The sequence below is a fragment of the Podarcis tiliguerta genome (assembly GCF_965153285.1).
Source record: "Podarcis tiliguerta genome assembly, chromosome: 17".
NCBI lineage: Eukaryota > Metazoa > Chordata > Lepidosauria > Squamata > Lacertidae > Podarcis > Podarcis tiliguerta.
In genome coordinates, this window is record NC_139550.1 from 29,383,575 (window position 1) to 29,402,281 (window position 18,707).

At 44.9% G+C, this 18,707-nt stretch overlaps 2 protein-coding genes across 12 annotated transcripts in view; one reads left to right on the forward strand and one right to left on the reverse strand.

Annotated features, from left to right (window-relative positions):
- Window positions 1–386: 386 nt before the first annotated feature.
- On the forward strand, window positions 387–11,976 carry M6PR (mannose-6-phosphate receptor, cation dependent). Of its 2 annotated transcripts, none has more exons than XM_083420656.1 (7): window positions 387–599; window positions 2,193–2,365; window positions 5,358–5,518; window positions 5,611–5,720; window positions 6,586–6,716; window positions 8,858–8,984; window positions 10,344–11,976. In XM_083420656.1, the coding sequence occupies exons 2-7, from the start codon at window positions 2,208–2,210 to the stop codon at window positions 10,464–10,466; spliced, it is 810 nt and encodes a 269-aa protein (XP_083276782.1). In that variant the 5' UTR covers window positions 387–599; window positions 2,193–2,207; the 3' UTR covers window positions 10,467–11,976. The 2 variants fall into 2 exon arrangements, with proteins under 2 accessions (XP_083276782.1, XP_083276783.1); XM_083420657.1 differs by lacking the exon at window positions 387–599 and adding an exon at window positions 672–693.
- A 1,372-nt stretch (window positions 11,977–13,348) lies between these two features.
- PHC1 (polyhomeotic homolog 1) overlaps window positions 13,349–18,707 on the reverse strand; it is a 30,639-nt gene continuing 25,280 nt past the window's right edge. For all 10 annotated transcript variants that reach the window (XM_083419617.1, XM_083419610.1, XM_083419616.1 and 7 more), the window contains 3 exons: window positions 18,466–18,613; window positions 15,960–16,191; window positions 13,349–15,125 (listed from right to left, as the gene is read on the reverse strand). In XM_083419617.1, the coding sequence (XP_083275743.1) occupies window positions 14,971–15,125; window positions 15,960–16,191; window positions 18,466–18,613 (535 nt within the window). In that variant the 3' untranslated portion in view covers window positions 13,349–14,970. The remainder of the gene's footprint in view (window positions 15,126–15,959; window positions 16,192–18,465; window positions 18,614–18,707) is intronic.

Sequence of the window (18,707 nt, forward strand, 5' to 3'; positions counted from 1 at the left end):
TCGTAGCATAATAGCGAACAATAACACACAGCACAGCATTTTATTTTATTTATCCCATTCATATAATAAACTGTCAGATATTCAAATTCTGAAGGGGAGGAAGGGAGGGCCTCGTGACAATCCCGTGACAGCCGCTGAAGAGCCAATGAGAGCCGCCCTCGCCTTCACCCGCCTCCTCCTTGTCGTCGTCGACAAGACCAAGAACTGGAACGGAGGCGGGTTGGGCCCCGTGTCGCCTGTCACGCCGAAGCCCCACCCCGAACCCGCTCCTCCGCCTCTCATTGGTCAGGTTGCAAGCACGGGAAGGCGGGGCCGGAGGTAGGTGAAGGCGGAACGACTCGGCGAGCCGCTTCCACCCGATTGGACCAAAACCGCCCCTTTACCCCGCTTCCTCCTTCCGGTCGACAAGAGGATGAGCCTTCGGCTGTACGGCACGGGCTGCTGCTTCCTCTTCCGCTTGTGTAGCATGACTGGTCACGAGCCGCCCTCCTCTTCCTCCTCCTCCGGGCTCCGGTAACGGCTTCGGGGGCCGGCGACAGGCGCGGGGAGGAAGGCCGAGACGCGACGTCGAGCGCCGCAGTGGGCCGGGGCAGCCCCAGGTGACGGCGCAGCTCCCCGACCCTGCTCCCCTTCTCCTTCCCCTTTTCCCCTCAGCCGCACCTCGCTTGCTGCAGGCTCCGGGGGGCGAGAGAGGTGAGGGGGCGGAGGGCATGTGGGACCCCCCACCTCCTCCTCCGAAAGCTCCGTCCTCGCTCCCCCCCCCCCCGGCGGCAGTCGAGTTGTGGAAATGGCGGGGCTTTTTAGGCACTTGGGGGGTGGGGTGGGGGTCAGGGAAGGGCTTTGCAGGGCTGAGGTAAAGTAGAAAGGGTGAGCAGCAGGCGGCCTCGACGCCTGCCGTGCCGAAGGGCGAACCCGTCGCAGGGACACGCGCGCTATTCGTTACGTCTGCACGCGAAGCGGGGCGGACACGTGAGCCGCAGGCAGGTGGGTGCCCGGTGCCGCGTTCCGCGTGGCGCTCTGCGCCCGCAACTCGAGTGACGGGAACGAGGCCGCCTCAGCAGTTTCGTCCCACCCCCGCTGCCACCTGTATGCGGCTCTTTCCAAAGCTCTCTCCACCCATCTCTGGCACAGATTCTTTGCAATTCTGAGCGCAAGGGCTGCCTCCTCCCCGCCTAACCCCAAATCCTTAGGATTTAATGTTTCAAATGGTGCATCCCCGAAACATCCATTTCGGGCTATCAAGGGTGAGAGTGGATTCTCAGTTACTGAGAGGATGTTGACTTTTCCTGGGCTGATCTTTCAGAGCCCACACCCAGAGTTAGAGCAGCAAGAGTCCTCCAAGGTGAATGTTTCCAACATGATAGGCCACACTCAAGAGCTGAGCAAGATGACACTGTCATATTCCTTTGCTGCAACTGGCAATTTCGGCAAAATGGCTCTTTCAAGTGTGCTAATAATTAAGTATTAAAATTTATCAGCAAAGTCAATGGCACTTTATGAGCTACTTAAATTTGTCTGTGCTGTACCTGTAGTTAAAAAGAAGGTGACTATTCATGCATCAAAGACATTAGGCCAGCCTTGCAAATACGTTTGCAGAAATTAGCATGCAGCAAACCTACATTTGGATGGCTTGAAATGCAAAACAAAAAAGCAAAATGTACCTACTGACTGATTTCTAAAAGCTTCCATGTGTGGTGTGAGTGAATCATCGTTTATGAGATGCTCACTTCTTGTTTTAATGATTAACAACATAAAAATAGCATATGACAATGCAGAATTAACAACAGTTTCTGAGAGTGGTTTGAGATGAGACATAACGATAGTAAGAAACACTGAACAGAAGATGTACTTAATACATTTCAAAGAGGATGTGAAACATATCTGTTGGGGGAAATAAGGATTCAGCCTACTGAGTGGATCCAGTTGGCCGCACCTGGTGAATAAAGTAGTGAATTTCCTCTCTCTCAATGCCAAATTATTGCAGGTTGTCATTTATGTGAGACTAATATCCCAGTTGTCTCTTAATTCAGGACTGTGAGATTGCTTATAGAATGTCCACCTTTCCATGTAAAAGCCATAATGAAAAAGTAGGCGTTGATTGTTCAGTTGATCTCTGCAACTCAGGTTTCATGTCAGGCTGCCATATTAATGCCTTGTCTACATCTGTTCTTCATCACCTGCCCTTACTCTAGACAACTGCTTGTAGAATGTTCCTGGCTCACCTTTGCTTCCATGCTGTGCTGCTAGCCCTCATAACCACTGTGATGGCAAAGGACAATGAATGTGATCTACTTGGGGAGGAAGGCAGTGAATCCACAAAAGAAAAGAAGCTGCTGGAGAGGTTGACGCCAATTTTCGGCAGAAGGTACAGTGCCTGTGGCTGATTGACTTGTTGGGGTGGCTTCAGTGTGGCTGATGTCAGGAGCAGTTGCTCAAGAGGGATTTTTGAGTCACTGCCCCTGGGGAATATCCAACCACCTTAGCTGCTTGTCAGGCCTGGCTAGTGTCAACAAGTGATTTTCATAAGAATTCTACTTGCTCATAGCGATTGCGTTCCTGTTGTGAAAAGATGGCTGCTGAAGGAGTTTATTCCACCCCCAATAAAATTAACAGCTCATTGGCAATATTCTGCTGTTCACGAGGCCTTGTGGACATCTGGTATAGATACTTAATGCCCTTACTGGGTAAGTCTCAGATATAATTTCCAGATGTTTTGGGACTACAACTCCCATCATCCCTGACCACTGGTCCTGTTAGCTAGGGATGATGGGAGTTGTAGTCCCAAAACATCTGGAGGGGCAAGTTTCGCCATGCCTGAAATAGCACCTCTGTTCTTGCACTACTTGAATACTTTCCCCACCAATCCGCATTACAGACTCTGCAAAAGGAAATATGCAGATATTCACTATTGACACCTGGGTGAGCAGGCTGGGAAGATTAAGTGTTAACTCAGCTTTTAGTCTCCTTTAGGCTACTTGGTGTGGCACCAATCCCAACTGGGTTGGGGAGAGTCACAGCTGTAATCCCTAAGGAGGCCAAACCCTACCGACTAGATTTGAGGGGTTTCATGGTGTTGAGTCATTGGAACAGACTAGGGGTGCTGCTGGTCTCTTGTCCACCCCATTGCATGGCACTTCCTTTGCTAACCTGAAGGTTATCTTGAGCATGGTGTTGGAGAATCCTTCCAGAGTGGTGCCACGTACCTTCAACACCCACTCCAATTCAGCTGCCAGTGAACTAGCTTGGGACCTCATGGCCACCTGGACAACCATAGATTTATCCTGATCAATCAGTGGTGCAACCCATGTGTCCAAACAAACATACTCTGGACCTGGTCTTTGCAACAGAGTGGGATAGCTTGGTTCAGTTGATTGTGGGGTTTGTAATGAGGCTGTTGTCCTGGATGGACCATTTCCTGATATGGTTTGGATTCCCTCTGATGGTATCACCCATAGGGATGGAGGGTCTAATAGACTCATAAAGGTTCCTGAATACTTTGGAGGGATTTTCCAGCTGAGATGGCTAGCACTCCTGTTGAGGCTCTACACTTGCTATAGAACAGCAAGATGCACTGGGCCATAAACACAGTTGCTTCAGGAGTCATCATTGCAACCGGTGAGCATGCCAGGGTTCGCTGGTATACCAGGGAACTGCATTATTAAACAGGAGCAGCAATGGCTAGATTGTAAATAGTGCAAGTCCCGATGCAACACTGACCAGATATAGGCAAGAGTACTTGGTCATGCATACCGCATGGCAGCGGTGACGGCAAATAAAGTGTGCCTCTCTGCCACCAGTGCCTCTTCAGTCCAGCAGGGCTGTTTCAACTTGTGAATAAGCTGATTACATCTGCCCAACATAGGGTATCTTTGAAGTTCTGGGCAACAGTTACTATAGCAATACCAGATAACCATCTAACTCAAGATTTGTTGGCTCAGTACAGAAGCTGGTTATAGGAGTTTGGCTGACTGACCCTTGCAGAAGGGGGATGTGCTGCCTGCCTTGAAGGACCAGAAGGATCCTTCAGAGGACCAGAAGTGTTACATTACAATTGCCTGTTCACAATCTTGGGCAAGATTCTTGAGAGGCTGGCGGCAAGCCACCTGCAGGCATTATTGGAGGAAGTAGATTAATCCGAACGGATTTCAAACTGGCTTCAGTCCCAGAGACGGAGCCTAAACTTCCTTGGCTGCCCTGCTAGATAATGTTTGTTGGGAGAGAGGCAGGAGTTGAGTTGATTCCTCTCAAACTTTTCACACCTCTTGATTCCTTTCACCATGGTATCTTTCTGGCCTAGCTCTAAGTATGGAAGGCACTGTGTTGCAGTGGTTCAGTTCATGCCAGCAAGACAGGATCCTGGAGGTGATAGGAAGTGGAAGGACTTTGTTCCATCCAGATGAATTGACTTGTGGTGTCCGACAGAGCTTCATCTTAACACCCTTGTTGTTCAACATCTATATGAAGTTGCCAGGGACACATAATGAGGTGTCATCAGTATGCCAATGATGCTCAGCTCTATCTCTTGTTATGTCAGAATTGGAAGAGGCCGTTGAGGTTCCTGGCCAGTGCTTGCAAGTGGTAATAGGCTGAATGAAGACTCTTGAATTGAAACTGAATCAAGACAAGACAGTTTCTTGGAATGGGGGTGGGATGTTACACTGCCATGGAAAGGGAGTGCTCTTTGATCCAGCTCTGTCACTTGAGTCCCTGGTTACTTCAGAGCAAGGAGTGCTTCTTTCTAGCTCTGGCTGATTCACAGAGAAGGCTTGGCACCTGTGATCCATGCTCTAGATCAACCGTATTGGGGAAAGCCTTCTTTGTGATGGCTACTAAACCCTGGAACTTGCTGCCCCTGGATGTGTATGCTTTGTGTCTACGTTATTTACATTTTGGTGGCATGCACACATTTTCACGCAGGCATTTGGGGGATGGCTGAATGTGAGTTTTCTGTATCCAAAGCTGTATTGTTTTACTTAGATCAGTGTTCTCAGCTTTTGGATTTTAAACACAGTTGTATTTTAATTTGTATTCCCCACCCGGGGGCTTCTTGTAAAGAGCAGGTAACAAATATTTTTTTTAAAAAAATGAAGGAGATACATGCTGATCTCCCTTTTTTTCATGCCTCAGGATTTGGGGTGTTTCTCATTCACTTTAGAGCAGAATTTGTAAAACGTGTTTTGTTTTGTTTTAAGTTTGTGAAAACCTCTGCTAATGGAATTTGGAATGAAAGAGGGTTGGCTGGTATAGATGCTCCTTAATTTGAGTGGGAAGGACTATTGTTAGGATCCCTCCCACCCCCGCAAATGTGTGAGCAGCAATGTTTGTAAGGCTTCTCTCTGTGGCATCTCCCTCTGCAGTTTTGAAATTGAAAGTGAGAGTGAAGGTGAGAAATACACCTACAAGTTCCGGGTGTGTCGAAATGCTAGCAATAAGACCAATTCTGGCTTGGTGCAGATCAACAATAAGCAACAGACAATGGTGTTGGGACGAATCAACGAGACCCATCTTGCCAGTGGAAGTAAGATACATTTATCCTTCAACAACTCTTATCCATTGCTCTTTCAATACCACATATGCCTCACAGGGTGTCTTGGTTTTCTGTCTTGGCAGGTTCATGGATTTTACTGACCTATAAGGGGGGAGACCCCTATAGTAGCCACTGTGGGAAGGAGCCGAGAAAAGCCATAGTAATGATCACCTGCAACAAGAAGACACTAGCAGTGAGTAGCTACTGGAAAGGGTTATTAAAAAATAATAATTCCAGGGTATATTGGCCAATGGTTAGGAGTCACCCCTCATTACACTACCTCCAGTATTAATCACGCTGAATAATTTAAGAGCTGAATTACATGCTTGGAAATGAGATTTTTCAGCTTGGCAGGAATACCACGATGCTTGAACTTATATGTTGGTTGGAGGGGAAAGGCTGCTCACTTAGAAAATGAACACATTTTGAAGAAGGGTAAAAGGTAAAAGTAAAGGGAGCCCTGACCATTAGGTTCAGTCGTGCCCGACTCTGGGGAGCCAGCGTACAGCTTCCAGGTCATGTGGCCAGCATGACTAAGCCACTTCTGGTGAACCAGAGCAGCGCACAAAAACACCGTTTACCTTCCCGCCGGAGAGGTACCTATTTATCTACTTGCACTTTGACGTGCTTTTGAACTGCTAGGTGGGCAGAAGCAGGGACCGAGCAACAGGAGCTCACCCCATCATGGGGATTCGAACCGCCGACCTTCTGATCAGCAAGTCCTAGGCTCTGTGGTTTAACCCACAGCGCCACCTGAAGAAGGGTAGTCCAGGGCTATTGGGAGGGCTGGGAAGTTCCTGTTGTAAAGAAAAAGTCAAACACAGAGTCTCCTACTAGCATTTTAAAGTACAGCCCAGGAGGCGTACAGCATATATTTATCTGAACATGTATCTCGCTCAGAAGTGGGAGGTGGCACTGTTAGATGGTTCTTGAAGAAGATGAAGGACACTGCCGAGCATAGTTCTCTGGGGAAGGACGGAACTTTGTCCCTGTATGTATTTAAGGTGATAGATGTCTTTTATTGGGCTTCCATGAGTGTGCTATCTTCCCATAAACAGAGTGGTTTCACCATGGTGTCAGAAGAACGAGAAAAGATGGAGGAATGCTTCTACCTCTTTGAATTAGAGAGCAGCTTAGCCTGCCCTCCAGAAGACTCTCACTTAAGTATTGGCTCTATATTGCTCATTACGTAAGTTTGTCTAAAAGTTTTAATACTCCCATCTTCGGTTTAGCAATTTCTAGGGTAGCTTACATGCATATTCTTTTTAAACAAATAAAACGGGATTAAAAAATGAAAATAACAGTTAAAACTGAGCAGCATCAGAGCAACTTGAGAGATAAAAGCCATTCTGATAATACAATTTAATAGTGCCTGTTTTCAACAATAAGTTCTTTACTTGGTGCCAGAAAGACATGAGATTTGGTACCAACAGCCTGGTGTCTATGTGTACAATCTTAAGGCCTGTACTTTGGACTAGTTGAAATTTCAAGTGTGTCCCCCCATTCAGTGCATCACGGCAGTGTAAGTTGTATGCCACCAGTTCATGAATAGTGGCTGCTTCTTTTCAGGTGGGAAGGTGAGCACCAGACTTGGAACGTAGACGGCACTTCATGCCATAAAAAGGTACAGCTTCCGGGTCATGTGGCCAGCATGACTAAGCCGCTTCTGGCGAACCAGAGCAGCGCACGGAAACGCCGTTTACCTTCCTGCCGGAGCAGTACCTATTTATCTATTTGCACTTTGACGCCATAGGTGCCACTTAAAGGCTAGATCTTAAAAGCATTCAAAGCTGCAAAGTGCAACCCCATCTAAAATAGGCTGGGAACTACCTCTCAAAACAGGCACACGCCCTACCAACAAGTATCTTCAGTTTCTCAGGACTTGGCGAGAAAGTATTCCAGATTTTCAGAGTATCTCACCTGGCAGTTCAGTACAGATTTTAAACAGAATTGGGGACAAAGCTTTGAAGAGTACAAGTGGTATCGGACATTAGTATTCCCAGTGCCGCCCTTGTCAACAGCATACAGGGTAGAAATGAAACAGTGGAACACATTGTCCTCCATTACAGAAGGGTACCATGGTGCTGCTCCCTATTTTCAGTGCCTTATTAGAAAGGGTCTAGAAAAGTAATCTGCTGAAAGTTTATCCACGAGACACTTTTCTGTAAATGCGATTTCACAGAATCAGGTTTTGTATTGAGCATAGGGTGAATGAAGTAAAGGTCTTTGGCCATGGGGAATGGGGAAAGGCAGTAGCTTTAAGACAAAAGAATACATATGTAGTTAGGGGCACTGGCTTCCTGGTAAATATTTAGTCAGGCATGACAGTATGGCATGTTTTTATATCAGAGCTTTCCAAACTTTTCACATTGGTGACACACTTTTTAGACATGCATCATTTCACGACACAGTAATTCAGTTTTACTAGCGAACCAGAGGTTAAACTAACCCCTTTCCAGCCCCGGGAGGAGTGCGGGGAGCATTTGTGGGACACACCTACACACTGCAACCGACACACTAACTTGTCGCGACGCACAGTCTAGAAAGCTCTGGTTTATATTATACATGTGACAAATGCCCTGGGCCTTGCAATTTCATAGATGCACAGGAGAGCCTAAATTACTGCTCACTGTTTAGACACGAATTATAAGCACAGCTTCTGATTGGGCTTCAGCAAATCTCACAAGATGTTGGAAGATTTGGATGTTACAAACGGATACAGTGGTACCTCGGGTTGCAAACTTAATTCATTCCGGGGGTCCGTTCTTAACCTTAGACGCGCTTTCGCTAATGGGGCCTTCTGCTGCTGCCATGCTGCCAGCGCACGATTTCCGTTCCCATCCTGGGGCAAAGTTCGCAGTCCGGAGCAACTACTTCCAGGTTAGCCAAGTTTGTAACCCGAGGTACCACTGTACAGGGAAATAAACTTGCAGAAATGTCCTCAAGTGTAGCCTGCAATTTAGCTTCCCTAAAGTATACCCATTTTCCTCCCCATTTCTTGGCAAATAATTTGCCTGCCATATTGATCCCTATTCCCCATTCCCTTCCCATATTTTATGCTGCTGTGTATACTCCGTGTGATACCTAACAACCATTAAGCCTAAAGTTGTGCACATTGGGCTCTCCTCCGGTGCTCAAAATTACAATTTGACTAGAGGCTGTAGGAGTAACACATATTACACCATAAAGGTTGGAATCTCCTATGCCAGTCAGCCTCATTATAAGTTCTTAAGCAGTTTGTAAGAGAACATCAACATGTTCTGAGTTTTATTAGAAATCATCATAGCTTTTGCCTTCCTGGTTTGTTTGTATTTTGACATTCTCTTTCAGGCTTGCTCCATTGGTTGCAGTGTACCTCATTGGGGGATTTCTTTACCAGCGTCTGCTGGTGGGAGCAAAAGGCATGGAGCAGTTCCCCCACTTGGCCTTCTGGCAAGATCTGGGCAACCTAGTGGCAGTAAGTAGCAAGAGAGACAAATCCGTACAGCAGCAAGGGGCAACCTGTGATTCTTCCAGAGTTTGCATCTGATATCATGCACACAAGCTGAGTCTACCTGTGCCACAGGAAAGGTATACAGTGGTACCTCGGATTAAGTACTTAATTCGTTCTGGAGGTCCGTACTTAACCTGAAACTGTTCTTAACCTGAAGCAGCACTTTAGCTAATGGGGCCTCCTGCTGCCGCCGTGCGATTTCTGTTCTCATCCTGAAGCAAAGTTCTTAACCTGAGGTACTATTTCTGGGTTAGCAAAGTCTGTAAACTGAAGCGTATGTAACCCGAGGTACCACTGTATGTGCATTTAGGCATTTTGATGAATCTTGTTTCAGCATCTTGTTTTAAGCAGACCTGGGTAACCTCCAGCCTGTGGATCAATCATAGCCCGCAAAGCCATTTTCCTCATGACATCAGCTGATGTGTGGGAGGATGGGATTGAATCCTGACAAACCCCATCCTGATTCAGGAGCTGGTTTGCATCAGAATCTCGCTAAAACGAAGGACTGTCAAACAGCCCAGTGCTGTTCTTTGAAGTCCTGACAATTTGGGTTTCAAAGCACAGCATCACCTGACACCATAGTGATGCCCACCTGTCGTATTCAGCCCTCCAAGGGAAGGAGATAAAAATGGCCCCTAGACAGAAAAGGTGCCCCCACCCCCATGTAAAGAAGCCGCAGTGAAGCTTGGGGACCCAGCTTGTTACAATTTTTTAAGTGCCATTTAGTATGATGTCTAATGCCAGACTGTGATTAATCTCTACCAGTATTTGTTGATAAAAGCCACTCTCAGAGCCATGGTTTGAAATTGCATTGTGTCAACTAATAATTTGAGATTACCCAGTTTGCATTCGGACAAAATGATATACTTAATCAGATGGAAGCAGAGCCTTTCAGTTCCTTGCAGCTGCACTGAATGAGAGGGAGTGCATGAATTGAAAGTTTGTTCTGGCTAAATAAACAGATTTATTGCGTTGTCCAAATATAGCTATTGTTTTTGTTGGAGATTGCAGCTAATAAATTCCTGTCAACAGGCTTCCCTTCAGAGTTGCCTGGGAGGCACAGCCTAGGCTTGTTTCCTTGTGGGAACTTCTGAGCTGACACTCTCCAGCTAAGCTTTTACTTACTAGTTGCCTATGCAAAGCCTTTGATGTGCTTTAGGTACGGCACTTGTGCTTATTTGGCTGCCACGTCTTTCTAGAGTCCCTTCAGCATTGAAGTCCTCAAATCATGCTAAGAGGTGGAATCTGGATGGAGACAGAGGTTCATGCTGCAATCGCTATTCGTGGTCTGGCATTTGTACATTAACCTGTGTGTGTTTACAGGATGGCTGTGATTTTGTGTGCCGGTCGAAACCAAGGAATGTACCAGCTGCGTATCGTGGTGTTGGCGATGACCAACTAGGGGAAGAGTCTGAAGAGCGAGATGACCATTTGCTACCAATGTGATCTTTTCTTTCTTTTCCTTCCCTGTTTGTTCACATAAGCGGGTGTCACCTGGTCGCTTCCCCCTCATCTTTCTTGTGATCACCCCTTAAGCTGCTTGCTTTTTACCATGGCTGCCCCCTTTTTCCTCTCCTGCTATGAATGAGTACTGGGACTGGGGCTTGGGGCTTTTATGAATGTGAATCTGTGGCAACAAACTTTGAAATAGGGGGACTGGACAGAGCCCTGAAGGGCAAATGCTTCTCTAGATTGCCTGCTGAGGCTGATTTTCCCCCAGCTTATGAAGAAGTGTTTGTAGGTTTGGAGTGGAGCAGCAAGGGGAACTGCAGTATGTGAAGTTAAGGGGAAGAACCTGAAGGTGCAGGGAAATACTAGTAGCCTTGGGTATGGGGGGTGGGTAGAGGGGCTGGGATTGAGTGCTTTTACATATTTTGTATGGGCTTTATTCTACAAAACACTGGATTTCTATTTTCAATTATTCATTTGTACATTTTTCTTGAAAGGTGAGAGAGCTTTCCTTGCATTTTCAGATTCGCCCTTTTAAGATGCAGTAGACAGACAGTCTGGAGACTCTTCCATCTTAAAGTATGAATTAAAAGTAGATTTGAGGTCTTCTTTTTTCCCCAGTCACTGGTACATGATGATGGCAATAATATGTATATTTTGCTATATGGCCTGAATTGAAATAGAGGTGGAGACTTCAGAGGCAAAGAGGAAAGAGAGTTTATTAAAACAGCAGGTGCACCTGAGTGCGGTCCCTGCATTATCACTCCCTTTAAATGCTTTACGAGAAAGAGGAATTATCTAGCTTTAGTTGTATATGTGCTTATGGCGGAGGTTGAAAAATATAAGGAAGACCAGTCTTCTTAGTAGTTCAACGGGGGAATAAGGAATGAAAGTCTGTCTGGGTGGTTAGTCAAAACCTTAGGTTTTTTGACATAGCCACAAAAACCTGTGGAATAAACTGTTATCCTTCCAGACTAGTGCAAACATCACTGCTGGTCTGTTCTCAGTAGGGATGTTAATCTAAGCTGCACCTTCATCTGCTTCCTGGAGGGATTGGGACATGATAGGTCTGTTGCTTTAAGAGATTGCTTTCTCTACTTGGTGCATGCTATGCTATCACCTACTGGAGAGATCAGAGCTGCAGCTCAAAAATATTCCTTACTTTTGAAGATAAGCCATTTACAGTTCAAAGTCTCCTGGATTCACTAGTAACACCAGCTATCTCTTGTGAGGAATAATATATTTACTTCGTAGGGAGAGCTGGTGGTTCAGACTGAGCAGCGATCTGTGGGGTACACAGCAGGGCAAAATCTCTCCTTTTCCGACTCAAGAGCAATGATCAGCTCTCCTGCTGGAATGAAATTAGATAAACAAAGCTGCATCAAGTGTCTCACGTTCCCTCCAACAGGGATAAGGTCACTGCAATGGTCACTTTTTCATGGTGGTGTTTAAAAATAACTTTGTACAAAGACACAACTTTAAAATTAAAATGGCTCGAAGCCCTGAACTGTGTGTTTGTGAGTTAATCATAGACTGCAGCTGGGATCATGCTGATGGGAATTGGAATTTGACAACATGGAAGGGCTGGAGGTTCCCCCTCTCTTAAGTCAAAGAAAGCTGCAGCAAATTAAACTCGTTAAAATACTACTTTCCTGTTCTTCCTGCTCTCCCAGCCACACAAGGAGAGGGAACATAGCTCATTAATCAAACACAGAACTTGGCTGGAGAGTGCTTAAATTTCAGTTACCTGTATCTCTAGTTTAGAATTCAAGGACTGGGAATATCAACTACTGTATCGGCCCGAATATAAGCCGCACCCACAAATAAGCTGCACCTTTAAAATTGATGGGGGGAGGAGGAAAAATGACAATACCCAGGCTGCTTCCTTGGTTGGGGAGGGCACCACTTTGCTGACAGCGTAAGGTCATGAATAAAAGCCACACTTTTAACTGTCTGATTTTTTGGGGGGGGGGGAGTGCGGCTTATATTCAGGCCAATGCTATGCTTCACATAAACATGCTGTCAAAGGCTGCCTCAGCCACACCTTTTTGCTTAGTGCTGTAGCATTATTTAAGCTATTCTTGTAGTTAAGAAGTATGAACCAGCACACACAATGAGATGGCTGCTGCTTCCCCCGCCCTTCCTATAATAGCTATTATAATCTCTTCAATTCACACGAAAATGGTGATCACTTTTAACTAATGGCACAGGAAATCCAAGCACATTTGACTCTCCAGAGTACTCGAGAGATTCTATACTCCTTGTGGTTAAAAGCTCTCATTTGTTAGTGATATTAAACTTTGTGTTCAGATTGGAAAACATAAAACGTATTGGGACCCCTAGTTAGACCACCAAGCCCCACACACCAGCCTGTATCTGACATCATGGAGTCTTAAAACCCAAGCACAGTACTTTACAAGATCCAACAATCAGCTGCCCATCAACACTTTTCAGGTTGATTTCAAACCTTGTGGGCAAAAACTCCTTGCTTGATGTCACTGTGACATCAAATAACAGGTGGACAATCCATGTCAAACTTGGGGCAGGAGGTGGGGAAGATAGCCTGGTGCTAAAGAAGGAAACTTGATTGAGCCAACAGCCCAGAAAGCTAAGGCATGAATCCCAGCTGGTAGGCATGAAGTAATACTGCCAAAACTCTGGTTCCCTCTAGTGGGCTTTAAAAGGCTGTTTGAGTTGTGAAAATACTACATACCCTACCATTAAAATGACATTTTGGCAGACAGAACTTATTAAACACTATTTCTACTAAGCAGAAGTAAATATGCTTAAGCTGAGCTTTACGTTAAGATATTAAGCACACTTAGGTTTGCAACAGAAATGAGTAAACTCCTATAGAAATATATGGAAATCTCTACAAATGATTGCAAGGTAGGTTTAATTGTTTTAAACTACTATAATCCAAGAAATATTGCTAAATCTTGTTCAGTGTTCCAGAACTGTAGCAGAGGACATACAGTTTCAATCTCAGATTTGAAGTTAACACAGTTAACAAATTTCAGTATCCTTAACTGCAATCTACAGTGACAAATATCACACCTAGCTTTATAAGTACAAGTAAAGCTTTCTCCGTAGCTCCCCTGCTCAGTACATGTCCCCCTCCTCAAATTACACTGCTTTAAAAAACTGTTAAAAACAGTTGTTGGAAAAAGGAATGGAAAAACACATCCTTGACCAAAAGCCATGGCTATCATCCAGCAGATACTGTAAACTGCCCTAAACCTATTACTGGAAGAGTCATACTTCAAAAGGGGTCATTGATTAGTACTAGATATCACCACTGATTGGAACAAGCCTGAAATATGCAAGCACAGAACAGTGGAAACACCTGCCCTAGTATAAACTCTCAGACACAACATAAAATCTGAAAGGTACAGACTTTGAGACAGACATACAGGTTACATCAAAACTAAGATTTTGAACATGCTCTGTATGAATTGTAACAAATCCCTTTTGTAGTTCAAAGCTGTACCCTACTTTTGAATTATTTAACATGAACAGCAACAAAGCTTGCCTTCATTTAAACCTGCCATACATCTCTCCAAGTGAAACTATTGCACTGGTGTGTATCAGGAAAGTCGGGGAGGAAAAAAAAATCAGGCCACGAGAGGACCAGCAACTTAATTTTTGAAGCATTCTTTTTACTGAAGAGAATATTTGTATAATAAACAAAAATAAACAGGCTTCTGACAGGAGATACAAACCTGCTCGAAGAAGCTTTGTCCCATATGCTCTCAGGGGGAGGGCAAGATACAAAACTAGTAAAAGAAAAAATTCAAAAGCAAGATAGAAACAAATGGTGCTTCAGTACAATTGGATTCTCCTTTGGATATTGAATGGCATCTTCCAACTCCACAAGACATGTAGAATTAAAGTTTTTTCTTTTAAAAATCCCTCGATATCATAGAAGTGCTCATGTTGTCTTGGCAAGGGTCCTATTTAGGCATGAACAAGCTCCAATCCTTAAGTGATCCAGAACACCTTCCAGTGTTCTGTATGGGGTCAGTTTGCTACTTAATTCCACGTGACGCTATGAACTGAGAAAGGCGTCATTTAAAGGACCTTCCAACTTCCCCTCCCTCCCTCATCAAGAGAACTCATTCCCAAACTTCAGCACTAACTGGTTCCCTGGAAAAATGAATCTGTGTAGGAGGGGAAAAGACCGCATGGGAAGGAAAATGAGAAAACAAAAGCAACTCTAATTCTGAGAAGAGGAAGGGTCCTTCTCAGCCCTTCCTCTGAGAAGCCTCACCAGAGAACTCTCATCATCCTTGCTGTATTGCCACCAGAACGATTCAGAGGCTAATTTTCAGGCAACATGAGATACTCCTGAAGAGGTGTTTCAAGGCCTCCTGGGGAGATATACTTCCTCCATGTAGCACCAAGACTGGCTTTTAAGAGAGGTCAGTTTCTCTCCATTCAGTGTTGAGAGCTTGAAATGGTCCCAGCGCGAAGAGGGGGAGAACTCTGGCTTCTTGCCTTACTAGGTCTCTTTGAGGATGTTGATCTTGGCACAGATCTTGAGGGCAGGACCCAGCTTGATATTCATGGCACTCATGAGGTGCTCTTCCTTCAGTAGGAGCAAAGCCTGACCGTCAATCTCCTGTGACCGAAACTCCTCCGCAATCTCCTGGCAGCCTATAGGATTCAAGAAGCAAAAAAAAAAAAACAAAACACCTTGTGAGATGTCAAAGAGGCAAGCAGTTGATGTCATTTTGAAGAACAGGATGTTTGTATCAAATCCCTTAGCAATCTTAATAATTCTCACAACAGGTCTGAGGTGAGTGAGCGAAAGAATAAAGGCTTGCTGAAGGAAAGCTGGCTGAAATGGAATTTCCTAGGCTACAGCTCACATTTTCAGCACATTATGCTGTTAACATACAGATAAGTCATCTATCGTCATGACCTTCATAATTCCTGGAGAACATAGAAAGGTGTTCATAGTACAGTGGTACCCTGGAAGTCGAATGGAATCTGTTTGGGAAGTGCATTTCACTTCCAAAACGTTCAGAATAATTATTATTATTATTATTATTATTATTTATATACCGCCCTCCCCAGCCGAAGCTGGGCTCAGGGCGGCTAACAACAATCAAAATAATCCAACATTCTAAAAACATTCATTATAAAATTAATTAAAATCAAAATTGATGGCAACCATTAAGCAAAATTCTGTGCAGATTGCCAGTGGAGGGGGTCAGGCTGTGCCCTGACCAAAGGCCTGGTGGAACAGCTCTGTCTTGCAGGCCCCGCGGAAGCTCCTGCAGCTAATTGGAAGCCGCACAGGACATTTGGCTTCCGAAAATTGTTCAAAAACTGGAACACTCGCTTCGGAGTTTCGATCATTCAGGAGCTAAGGTGTTCGGGATCCAAGGTATGACTGTATATTACCGTTCCACAGACTGAAACCTCAGTTATACCCAAGCAACTTGTCGTCTAATCTCACTCCTCTTCTGGTGATGTGAGACTCACCTTGCAGAGATGCAATGAACTCATACACTTCCTCTACACTCCAGCGGCTGGGGTTGCTGGAGAGGAAGACCGGGTTGATGCCATGGAGGTCAGGGGTAGGCTGAGACATGTTGGAGCTGGCAAGGTCTCGCTCTCCATGACTAGCCCTCACTGAAAGGGGTCCAGGAGATGTTGGGGACAATGCTTCATCATAACTGGAGTTATCAGACCCTCTACTAGAGTCTTCTTGGCCCTGAAAGATGCAAGCACCAGAAATAAAACAAGAGGGGGAAATCCTTAGGTTGGGGGTAGTCATTGAAAAAACGTAGGATGATGCACAAGACCTGGGTTCCTACACAGTCCCTTTACTGCTTTAGTTGTTGCCTAGCAAGTATCTTGGGAGCAGTTGCACTGCAATTAGACTGTCAGAGAAACAGTGACTGCATGACTGGACACTCTTAATTGATCATGGTAATGAACGTGGGGAGAAGCCATCAAGTACATACTGGGCCCAAGCTACTAAATATTCTAGAGCTCAATACCTGTTAACTGTTAGCTTCATCTCACAGATTGAAGATGTACATACTCTGGTACACTGAACAAGATTTGGCAATACTGACCATTTACCTGGCTTGGTGCTCTTCTGTCCCTCCTTTTTCATAAGGATGGCATGTCCTTTGTGTCTTGTTTCTAATTAGACATCTTTGAGAGTATCCAGATAGTATTATCACCAGGGATTAAAGGTCTCATCTGATGTACGGAAAATGCAATATCCTATGTCTGAGCGTAAGCATACACCAGACATAGGATATTAATTTTTTCTTACGTCAGATCACACTTTTAATCAGATTTGACAAATTGTTTGGATACTCTCAGAGATGATTGATTAGAAACAAAATACAAGGGACAGAACACCACAAATGTTAACTCAGGCCAGCCTCTCCAGGTTGGACTGCTGTTCTAAAATCAGCTCAACCTACTTATTTTTATACAGCCCCTACCCATATTCCCATGAACGAACAGCACAATCTTAGTTTACAAGAAGGAGCAGGACAGGCACCTGCCGATAGGTAGATTCTTCTTGCTTATTCAGTAGTTATCTAGAAGAAGTGCTGAGAACATGTATGAACTGAGGGAGCAGAGACCAAGTCCAGTAAGAGTCCATTTTAAGAGTCCACAGAAAATTGCCATCCTCCTCAGTAAGCACAGAGGAGAAAGGTGTGTAAAGATATAAGCAGGGGACCATCCCATTTGTCTTGCAAGGAGTTAGTTGTTGCTATGCAACTTCCCTGGATCTTTTACTGGAATAAGGATTCATTATAAGCGTACAATCCACCTCAAAGGGTATGTCTTAGAAGGAAAAAAAGGATTCCGAACATGAAGAAGAATCTTTATTATGGCCATAGGCCAGCATAAAAACATGTTCGTGTTCCTCATTTATTAAGGGATAGAAACAAAAACACCTGGCCTTGATCTCTGACCCAAGGATGTGTGTAAGGTAGAAATCAGTAGTCTCTAAGCAGAAAGAGTGGGCATCAGAGGGGCTTATCCAGAAGATCCCACCTGACCTCTAGTGGTGGCATTAGAGAACAGCAGTTTACTTATTATGAATTAAGTAACAAATGTGCACTCTTCTCCACTGAAGTGCAAGATTCTCTTCACCAAAGTCTAGTAACTTAGAGTTTCCACCTGTCTGGGAATTTTTCTCATGGTAGAGTGCATATAAACCCAAGTGTGCCATAAGGCAAAGCTGGCCAGACTTAATCCGGGTATTAAGTCTCCAGTTTCGGGTTTTTAAATAGAAGATCTCGCTTGGCTTTAATATTGGAACTTACGCCACTGACAGACAACTGTGTAACAGTCAGGATGGCATATGCTGCAAAGGCAATATTTTCTAGCCCTTATTTGAGTTGGGAGTCTGTGGTCAACACGACTGGAGACACGTCTTGTGTAATTTGTGGGTCGGTAGCTCCTTTCTGTCATGCATCCCCTAATAATTAATCCCCATTCAACAAACATAACCACACCAGAGACAAGCACAGCCACTTGGGCATCTAGTGTAGGAGCTTATAGAGGACCATACATTCTTCAGCAAGTTAAAGGTGTGTTTTTACTCCAGTTCTGGAGGCTCGAAGATTAGACCACTGTTCTCTCAACGGAGCCTCAAAAGCGTCAAAAAAGGCTAGAATCTAATCTCTATCTTTTGGAAATATTTCCCTATTTCCCCTAGGCTTTACCAGGTTCTGTGGGGTCTTAAGTACAATTCCAGTACTTCAACGGCCTTAGCAAATATTGCCCTCATCTCCTTTTGAACTATTTTATTGATGGCTTTAATTGATGTTTCTTTTATTCTTGTTTTTACAGTGCTGTATGCTGTTATTTATATAAGAACGGCAGGGTATAAATATTTTAAGCAACAGACTTAAAAGACCCCCAGTCCCTGCCAGATAAAACCTCACAGCACCACAGCAGGTGAAACTCTGCTGTCCTAGGCAAGGAGGAATGAGGGATGGAAGTATACCCTTACCCGGTGACGCTTGCCCTGTATCTTGGCTCGGGCAATCTCTGAGCTGCTGCGCCGAGGCCCCCGTCGTCGTCGGGCATAGTTCGCTTCCTGGAGCTCCTTCATTTTTTTCCTTTGAAGCCGAAGTTGGTGACTGCAGCCCACATTGTACCTGGCACAAGAAAGAAGGAAGAATACATGAAGCAAGGCTCATTTGAGAATTCCTCTGCAAGCTGAAAATTCTAACGTGCTAGTCCTTTTCCAGC